The 10,868-nt window shown below is 42.5% G+C and overlaps 1 protein-coding gene across 2 annotated transcripts in view; it reads right to left on the bottom strand.

Moving 5' to 3' along the window:
• Vps16A (vacuolar protein sorting 16) overlaps positions 1-10,868 on the bottom strand; it is a 98,844-nt gene that overhangs the window by 17,965 nt on the left and 70,011 nt on the right. For both annotated transcript variants that reach the window (XM_045745547.2, XM_069325252.1), the window contains exon 15: positions 3,013-3,126. In XM_045745547.2, the coding sequence (XP_045601503.1) occupies positions 3,013-3,126 (114 nt within the window). The remainder of the gene's footprint in view (positions 1-3,012; positions 3,127-10,868) is intronic.

The raw sequence follows: 10,868 nt of genomic DNA, 5'->3' as shown, positions 1-10,868 counted from the left end.
AGTCATACCTTACCTTGAGGTTACCTTGAGGTGCTTCCGGGGCTCAGTGTCCCCGCGGCCCGGTCGTCGACCAGGCCTCCTGGTTGCTGGACTGATCAACCAGGCTGTTAGACGCGGCTGCTCGCAGCCTGACGTATGAGTCACAGCCTGGTTGATCAGGTATCCTTTGGAGGTGCTTATCTAGTTCTCTCTAGAACACTGTGAGGGGTCGGCCAGTTATGCCCCTTATGTGTAGTGGAAGCGTGTTGAACAGTCTCGGGCCTCTGATGTTGATAGAGTTCTCTCTCAGAGTAACTGTTGCACCTCTGCTTTTCAATGGGGGTATTCTGCACATCCTGCCATGTCTTCTGGTCTCATGTGATGTTATTTCTGTGTGCAGGTTTGGGACCAGCCCCTCAATTATTTTCCACTTGTAAATTATTATGTATCTCTCCCGCTTGCGCTCAAGGGAGTACAGATTTAGGCTCTTTAGTCGGTCCCAGTAATTTAGATGTTTTACTGAGTGGATTCTAGCAGTAAAGGATCTCTGCACGCTCTCCAGGTCAGCAATTTCTCCAGCTTTGAAAGGGGCTGTCATTGTGCAGCAGTACTCCACTCTAGAGAGCACAAGCGTTTTGAAAAGTATCATCGGTATAGCATCTCTAGTGTGAAAAGTTCTTGTTATCCAACCTGTCATTTTTCTTGCAGTTGTGACTTTATTGCTACTTTATTGTGTTCTTTAAAGGTAAGGTCTTCCGACATGAGTACACCCAGATCCTTTACATTGCCTTTTCGTTCTATGTTATGATTTGCCTGAGTTTTGTACGTGGTTTCTGTTTTTATATTTTCAATTTTTCCGTAGCACATGAGCTGGAACTTATCCTCGTTAAACACCATATTATTTTCTGTAGCCCATAGAAAGACCTGATCTACATCTGATTGGAGGTTTGCCGTGTCCTCTATGTTGCCTACTCTCATGAAATGGCCAACTCTAATGTCATGGCACAAGTCTTAGTAGAAGAGAACTTGAAGCCATGATTGGTGGCCCAAGACGACACAGCATCAATCGCAAGTTGAAGCCGGCGTTGAAGGAGAGGCGAATCATCACCCTGACAGCAAAGAGTAAGATCATCTACATAGAGAGCGGAGAAGACGCCTGAAGGAATAGAGGAAAGAAGACCATTGAGGGCAACCAGAAAAAAAGAGTAGTACTCAGAACACTACCCTGGGACACACCTTCGTACTGCTGAAAAGAGGCAGAGAGAGCGGTACCAAGCCTCACCTGATAGGAACGACAAGAGAGGAAGCTGCGGAGAAAGAGGGAGATGACCACGAAGGCCAAAAGAATGAAGCTGGGATAGAATATGATAAAGCCAAGTGGTGTCTTAAGCCTTTTCCAGGTCATAAAGGATGGCAACAACGGAGGTCTTCGCAGCAAAAGCAGTACGAATATAGATCTCCAAGTTCACCAGGACATCTGTTGTGCTGCGGCACTTGCGGAAACCAAATTGAGAAGGGGAGAGGTGGTGATGGTGTTCCAGGAACCACATCAGACGAACGTTAACCATACGTTCAAAGAGTTTACAGACACAACTTGTGAGGGCAATAGGGCAAAAGTCCTTAGGGGATGCTCTCAGAGACCCCTGGTTTGCGAACAGGGAGGACAACGGCATTGAGCCAGTCCTCAGGGACTGACAACGACTCCCAGATCCGATTATACAGACTTAGTAAATACTGAGACGTGCACGGAGGGAGATGGCGAAGCATCTCATAATGAATGCCATCGGAGCCCGCTGCTGTAGAACCGCAGAGGGCCAGGGCAGAACGATATAACTTTGAAAATATACATAATGTACAGACAGATGTGTGTATAAATATATGCAAACCATGAATTTATTCATACTAATTTATATAGAGCCCTATAAATAAGCCTAAATCTTGTAATTGGGCATAGAACACACTTTGCCTGAAATATATAATGGTAATCACTCTCTTGCTGCTGTTCAAATTTTAGTGGCTCATAGTATGGCTGCCCTACACGTTCCTAAGGCCATGACTTTAGGAACATTACGTAGGTCAAGTTACTAAGGCCTAGAAGGAAAGTGAGGGACTCTGGATTTGTTTTCAAGATGGGGGATAGTTACTGGAGGCCAGAGGAAGCAAATGTGAACCCCCTTGTATGAATGGGAGTTTCAAATCTTATGATATACTGTACTATCATCACATGTCGAATGGCGCACTACCACACCCCATATGTCGGCTGGTGCTGTACAGGGGTTAAGCACTTTATGCCCCACCTCCTGGCTGTTTTATCTGGCATGCTAATTACCCATCTCAATATTAACATTTGCTGCTTCATTTCTTTTATGTGAACTTTGTTGTTGTTTGTCTTTGCCTACTTCCTGGACGTTTCCTTGGTGAGGGTGATCATAACAATCGTCTGCTTCCTGGACCTATGAGAAGGGGCTAAGATTCTGGCTCTGGTTTCTGGGGGGTTATTAAGGACGCTTTAAGACTGATGTGTGCCAGAAAACTATAATTGCATCACACACAAATACTCCATTAAGGCATTTCCGATTGCAACAAATCTCCAGCTGCGATGAATTGTGCCTGGTCTCATTGTTCACAGAATTAAGGTTGCGTTTTACTGTATAGAGGAATATATCTTTTGATGATCATTCGGGAATGCATTGAGAATTTTCTAGTCGACTCTCTTCCTCTATGTGATGCCTCGTAGGAGCATTTTGAAGTATTCTCCACTGTGTAGGTATGAAGTGGTAGCACTAGACAAAATTTAAGTGCATAATGCACCTGGCAGAGTTTACCTGGCACCTGGTTATACTTAGGAAGTGACCAAGTTACAGCACAAACATCTTATTCTGTAATGAATTTTCATGATTATATGACTGATAGTGAACACACCACCAGGACAACACAAAGTTAGATGTATAACTTACATGGATATTTTCCATACTAATACATATTGTTATTTCTTGATAAAAAAAATTATAATTTATGTAGGAATGAGCTTACCTGCCATTTGAATAACTTTATTTGCTCCTCTGTCATTTGACATGCAAATTCACTTTTAGCTTTCCTAAAGAGCTCTGCTGCCCCTAATAGTGATGCTTGACGAGAATCTGCCCGCTGAAATAAAATTTACAAGCCATTAATAATTTGTTCATCAACACTGCCCACTAAAATTAACACTTTCGCGCTTAGGATTATCCATGAGTCGTCACCGTATTTTCTTACGTTTCCGCATAACAGACGACGCCTGTAGTTCATCGAAAAAATATTTCTATAAATTCCATTTTCTAACCGAAATGGATGGGGATACTCTCAGATTTTTCTCCATGAAATTCCCGTTCTCCCTCACCGAAAATTTTCAGAAAAATTTGAATCTGTATATATCTGTATATATCCCCAAAAAAGAATTGTCTCAATGAGGGTACAATGGGATGGCGCGGCCGCCTCTCTTTCAAGGTCTACAATCCCAACAAGCCTGATAAATATGGTGTAAAATTTTATATGTTGGCCGAAGGGAAATCAGGCTACATATATAAATTTGATGTGTATTGTGTAATTGGAAAAACGACAGTGGAAACCGTGATGGGGTTGATGGCGCCCCTAGTCAACAAGGGTTATCATTTGTATATGGATAACTACTATAACTCGGTAAGCCTAACAGAACAATTACGTGAAGTGGGTAAAAAAAAAAAAGAGTAAAAAAAGTAAAGAGTAAAGTATAAGTAAAAAAAAAAAAACACAAAGTATGTTTGGGGGTGTGTCGGGTGTGGCTCTGGGTGTGGCAGGCATGTGGCAGTGGGTTCCCTTTAGCCGTTGATATATCCAACACGTGGGAAATATTTGTATGTGTTATGTATATGTCTGTGTAGGGAATTTTACTGCGATCACTGTCATACAAATTATAAAATGTTTCAACAAGTATAAACATGACAAACATCAAACGAACGAAAACAATGCGTTCGTTTCTGCCGCGAACGCATACTGAGCGACATGGTTCTATATTTGGCGCTTCTCTTACACATGCTTTGTACAATTGTTATACATTTCATCTTATAGAAAATTTTATTGCGAACACATTGGTATAAAAAAGAAATACATACATAGAAAAGGAGGGTCAGGAAACGTATAAATATATAAACTTTCCAAGCATGATTTCCCCCCCGTGTTTTCGCCAGTGCGCTCGCGGCTAACTACTCTCCACTTCACACACTCTTGCGGGTGGGCAATTACCTATATTAAACATTCATATGCATATGTCCGTGTAGAGAATTTTATTGCGATTCCAATGATACCAAAATTAGCGATGTAGGACAACTGTAGGCTTCGCAACCATTAAGAGAGTGGAAACATTTTGTTGCTGTTTGGCGCTCTCGGCGAGTGATCTGCATAGTTTTTTATTTGGTGTTGATACTCCTTATGCTTGGGCGGCATTTTATAGGTATGCTCTTATAGACAATTTCATTGCGAACACAGTGATACCAAATTTAAATACGTGCGCCTTCAATTATTGTCAGGACAGTCAAAAGAGTGTCCACTTTTTCGGTCTTACCGCGTAGGTGCGCGAAGTGCCGAAAGGATCTGGGGTATTGTTTTTTTTGGAGCGCCGAGAGTGCGAAAGTGAATAGCAAAAGAAAACAGATTCCACTTCAAGATTAATTTAAATAAAAAATCATAAAAAACAAAAACATGAGCCTTTTACTCTAATACTACTTGTAATGCCTGTTACTATAGTGACACAAACACAGTATGGCATTTTAGATGCATATTTGATATGGATTAATTACAGCAGTTGATGTTTGAATCGTATGATGTCATGACTAGTTAAGTTGTAAGATGCTGTTGATAGTGGAGATGGTGATGTCTGGAAACATGTTGATTTGTGGCAAATCTGCCGTGTTGTTGCTGCTGGCTGCTACCTTGTGTGTGACTGGCAATGCTGTGATTTTGGTGGCCTTGTATTTCCATTCACCTAACTGTTTTTAGGCCCAGGTTGCTTATAAATTGGTTGATGGGCTAACTTGCCTGACCCAAGGATCCTCAACAGGAAGAAGAAGTACTGGCAACCAGGTTTGCAGAGAGAGCAGCCAGCAATCAACTTCCACCAGATGTATTAGCAGTACAGACTGGACTAAAGAAAGGTGGCACAGAATCCTTACAGCATGTGAAGAAGTCTCTGACACTAATGCCCCCTTCACACTGGATGAGCTCAATCGGGCTGAGAAAAACTCCAAGGATACATCCCCTGGAGCCGACAAAATAACCTATAAAATGATTAGAAACCTCAGCCCAGAGGGAGACGTTGCATACCTAAGGTTAATTAATTTAGCCTGCACTTCTCAAACTAGACCTTCTGCTTGGAATAGAGCAGACATAGTGCCTATCCCAAAACCCAAAGATCCAGCTAATCCCAGGCCCATCTCTCTCCAAAGCTGTGCAGCCAAGACGGCTGACAGAATGGCACTCAACAGACTGGAGTGGAAAATGACTAAACTGCACCATGATATGTATGCCTATAGAAGAGGGGTTGGCACAGTGGAATGTATTACAACTCTGTTAGCCCACTTGAATGACAGACCAGGAATGCTGATATTCCTGGACCTCGAAAAAGCCTTTGAACTGGCTAGCGCCCCAGCTATTCTCTGCTGCCGGGTCCGTCTAATTACCACAAGCTACACAAGCTTCACAAAGCTTCACAAAGCTTCCTGGCAATACGTTAGTAATGAATAAATATGATATGATAGGTTAGGCTGACCTAACCTAAACTAACCTAACCTAACTTAACCAAACTTAACCAAACCAAACCTAACCAAACCTAACCTAACCTAACCTAACCTAACCGACGCTTGGATCGTCGACTTTATTTGGCGTCATCAGCTCTTTATTTTCGTCTAATTTCTTAATAAAAATATACTCTTTCAGATTAAAATTATGTTTTCTCGTGTTGTACATTCAGCACCAACATTATAATGAGTAAATATATCATATTTATTCATTACTAACATAAGCTTTGTGAAGCTTTGTGAAGCTTGTGTAGCTTGTGGTAATTAGACGGACCGCTGCTGCCTCATTGACAAAGAGGTCAGAGGCAACCTGCTCTCCTGGACCAAAAACTGTCAAGCAAGAGTAAAATTTCATGGCACAGTCTCTGAGTACAAAAAACATGAAAATGGTACACCGCAAGGAGGTATTCTCAGCCCTCTTCTCTTCAACTGTTTAAAGGAAAGAATAATGAGGTTGAAACTTCCACATCACTGCAGGCTGCTAAACTACGCGGACGACTTTGTCATCATCATAAAAGGAAGGGATGCGGCACGCCTTGCACCCAAATGCTTAGACTGCATCAGTAAAGAGGCAAAACAGATTGGGATCAAACTCAACCCTTCAAAGTCAAAGGCCATGCCCATAAAAATAGCGAAGCCCAACGTACAACTCACAGTACAGGGTCAACCAATTGAATGGGTCGACACCTATCAGTACAGTATCTAGGAATCATCCTGGACACACACATGAATATTAATGCTGAGGTCACTTACTTGAGAGAGCGAACTGCGGCCCGGACGGCAATCCTCAGGTCGCTAACCTCCCTTTCTGGAGGAGCCAATCTGCAAGTCCTTCGCACATACTATGTACAGGCAGTCAGATCAGTGATCGATTATGCCGCACCTGCACTCGCAAATCTATCACACCAACAGTGGAAAAAGCTTGAAGATGCCCAAAACAATGTTATGAGAGCCGCACTGGGAGCCCCCATGTGGACCAGGCTTGAAAATCTTAGACTGGAGACGGGTTTGCCCTCTCTACAAGAAAGAATATCATAAAGGATAGCTACAATTATCAGTAAGATAATTATTTCTTCTGATCCAATCCCAGTACGGCAGGCCTTGGTGGTTGGACTAGGCCAAAACAATGTTAACTCTTGGGCTGCAAGAGCAGGAAAAGTCGTAAACACTACATTTAAAAAGCATGATTCTTGATAGAGAGGGTGATCATCCACATCCAAATTACACTCCTTCCGCACCGTGGGAAGAGCCTACTTTCAAAATAGTAAGAAAATCTCCCAATGAAAAAGGCTGCCTATGATCCGACAATCCTAAGGCGCATAATAGAAGAGCAAATGTATAGCATAGCAGTAGCAGGAGCCACCCACATCTTCACAGACGGATCGGTGAACACAGAATATGAGAGTGCTGGTGCTGCTCTTTGCACGGCCAGCGTACAGGCATATTGGAGACTGGGAGGACTAGTATCATCAACCCAAACTGAGCTGTTTGCCATACAACAGGCATTCGCATATGTAATTGCACAAAACACTCAATATGCAATCATACACACAGACTCAAAAGCTGCACTTCAAATACTAGGACAAAAACAGTGGAAAGATAACGTGGAAATAATTACCACCATTTTGTATCTTGGAGCAGTCGCTAAAGGCAAAGGACTCAACATAACCTTAAACTGGATCCCATCCCATATTGGAATCCCATTAAATGAAAAAGCTGATGAAATTGCTAAATTGGCAACTCGTCATCCAGTGATACATAAAACAATTCAACCCAGCCTAGAGAACATAAACATCACCAAAAAAACTCTCACATCTCAACAAAGCCTAAATACACCAGAGAATAGCTGAAGGTTCGCCATCTGCAACATGGTATCTTCAGGCAACCAAATTAGAAAGGTTAAATATCCCAAAAGGAATCCACAGGGAAATAGCAGTTAGGTTATATAGACTACGACTAGGTTACAGATGCAACTGGGAGATTGGTGAACCCCGACAGAGAGAGTGCATCTCCTGCTAAACTGTCACAGAAAAGCCATTACTTCACTATCTTCTGGAATGTGAAGCAACCAATGACCTTAGAAGAGCTTTAAGAGTTCCTGAATCATGCAGTGGCCACCCTGAAGCCATCAACACAGCCACTTTCCTGGTCAACAAAGGTGTCCAGCAGCTGGACACCCTCATAAAGACTGTGAAGCAGTATCCTCCCCCGAGATAACAGCTTGATGGTTAAATGCAACCTCAGAATACTGAGAGAAAAAAAAATTGTACCACTTACGGGCTATTCATGCCCGTAAGTGGTACAATTTTTTTTTATAACCTTTTGGAATTCTATGATAAAATAACAAGGATAAGGCAGGACAGAGAAGGTTGGGCAGACTGTATATTTCTAGACTGCCGAAAGGCCTTTGATACAGTACGGCACATGAGACTGCTATTCAAACTTGAGAGGTAGGCAGAAGTGGAAAGGCCCTAGCATGGGTAAGGAACTACCTAACAGGAAGGAGCCAGAGAGTAATGTAAGGGGCGAGAAGTCGGACTGGCAAACAGTAACGAGTGGAGTACCTCGAGGATCGGTGCTAGGACCAATTCTATTTCTAATTTATGTAAATGATATGTTTACAGGAGTGGAATCCTACATGTCAATGTTTGCGGATGACACAAAACTAATGAGAAGAGTTGTGACAGATGAGGATTGTAGGATCCTCCAGTAGGACCTGGACAGGTTGCAGAGATGGTCAGAGAAATGGTTACTGGAGTTTAACACGAGTAAATGTAAAGTTATGGAAATGGGATCAGGTGATAGGAGACCAAAGGGACAGTATGCAATGAAGGGAAACTGCCTACCTGTGACAATTCGAGAAAGAGACCTGGGAGTGGGCGTAACACCTAATCTAACTCCTAAGGCACATATAAATTGGATAACGACAGCATCGTACTTTACACTGGCAAAAGTTAGAACATCATTCAGAAACCTAAGTGAGGAGGCTTTTAGGGTGCTTTATACTGCCTATGTGAGACCAGTCTTAGAGTATGCTGTGTCATCATGGAGTCCCCACCTGAAGAAACACACAAGGAAACTGGAAAAAGGTTCACAAGTTTGCGACGAGGCTTGTCCCAGAGTTATGAGGGATGGAATATGAAGAGCGCCTGAAGGAACTGAACCACTAGAAAAAAGAAGGGAGAGGGAGGATATGATAGGAACGTATAACATACTCAGGGGAATTGACAAAGTGGAAATAGGTGAAATGTTCGCACGTAATAGTAACAGAACGAGGGGGACATGGATGGAAGCCGGAAACTCATCTGAGTTAGAGATGTTAGGAAGTATTCCTTTAGCATGAGAGTATTGGAAAAATAGAATGCTCTTAAGGAGCAGGTTGTGGAAGCAAACTTTATTCATAATTTTAAAACTAGATATGATAGGGAAACGGGACAGGAGTCATTGCTGTAAACAACCGATGGCTAGAAAGGTGGGATCCTAGAGTCAATGCTTGATCCTGCAAGCACAAATAGGTGAGTGTACATACACACACACACATTAGACAAGGAGGGGAAGAGACCATATATGTCAGGGAAAATTTAAAACGTAGTGTCAGAGTAAATCAAAACAGAGCCCCACACACGCACACACTGAAGCTACTTGGTTAGATTTCAATGAAAAAGGAGAAACCAAATAATAGAGAAACTTACTACAATGCCGTAGAGCTTGAATGAAGGTGAAGGAAAGACCCAATATATGTGTAAGTGTATTAAAAACTAAATTTTCAGATGTAACCTACATCCTTGCTCAAGGTCAGCAACCTTGCCACCTTCACATCAGCAACCAGGAGGCCTGGTTGACGACCAGGCCGTGGGGATGCTAAGCCCTGAAAACACCTCAAGGTAACCTCAAGGTAAGGTGCTGTATACAATGTTCTGAACAAGATTTTAGGAGTTTGCATTTATAAATCTGGCAGAGCGCCTAACTTAGCATCCATTAGATATCTTTGTGATTTTGCTTCCCAAGGACTCTCCAAGAAATATCAAAGTTTCAGAAGAATACTCAATTATCCTAATTACTGGGAACTGTGGGCAGGGTTCCACAGAATCAGTATCCCTACTCTGGACATCACAAGGTCTGTGCTTAAGTGAATTAATGAGATTAGTTTCGTTTCTCTAACCACTGCACTGTGCAGAGTGCCTGTAGGCGCTAGACTGGGGGTGTGCAGAGTACATGTGGGAGCTCGTAGGTATAGCACAGCATTCAAAACTCCCGCGGCTACACGGGGTTTACATTATCTTCCTCAGGGCTCTCATAAACACACGCATTTAAAAAAAAAAATTGGCCGACATTCCCGGGTGTGAGAGCTTCAGTGCTGAGTGAGCAACCAAGGCTGGTGAATGCAGCATGAGCTAACAGTGCTGCTGTTCAGTTGTTATCACAGCATTGCCTAAAAATATCAAAATATATATGTAACTGGTATTATTTAGCGATGATAGTATTACAGAAGAGCCTGACTGTGATAAAGACGGTGTATAATGTTCAGATATCAGTGAATCATGTTCAAGATGTTCACAGCGCATTCCACAGCACTGCCATTATTTCGCCCATCTAAGATTCTTCAAAAGACTTCTCATGTTCTTTTACAAAATAAACTTGTGGAAAATTATTCATTTACAGGATTTAGTGATCAGGATTCTGATAATAGCAGGATTGTGGAGAGAATTAGCGATGTGCATAGTATGGTGGGAGGAGCATTCTTGGTGGAGGGAGGGAGGGAGGAAGGAAGGGAGAGGTGGCATCATCTGCTGGCTGGTGTGTGACTTGTCATGCAGTGTATGGTGGCCACCCTGTTGTTTGGACACCATACCAGCTTAGTTGTATAGTTATGGTGAATATAATATGCAGATACTTATATTTATAACATGTGTAAATAGTGTAATAAAAACAATAACAGTATGGTGGGAGGAGGAATGTTGGCAAGTGGGTATTGGAGGGGAGGGAGGGAGGTGGCGTCTGCTAGCTGCTGTGCGCGGCCACTTCTTGTTTTGACTCACCATACCAACTTAGTGGTTTGTTATGGTGAACACGCATGTA

The sequence above is a fragment of the Procambarus clarkii genome, chromosome 16 (assembly GCF_040958095.1).
Source record: "Procambarus clarkii isolate CNS0578487 chromosome 16, FALCON_Pclarkii_2.0, whole genome shotgun sequence".
Taxonomy (NCBI): domain Eukaryota; kingdom Metazoa; phylum Arthropoda; class Malacostraca; order Decapoda; family Cambaridae; genus Procambarus; species Procambarus clarkii.
This window is presented reverse-complemented; position numbering and strand designations above follow the sequence as displayed.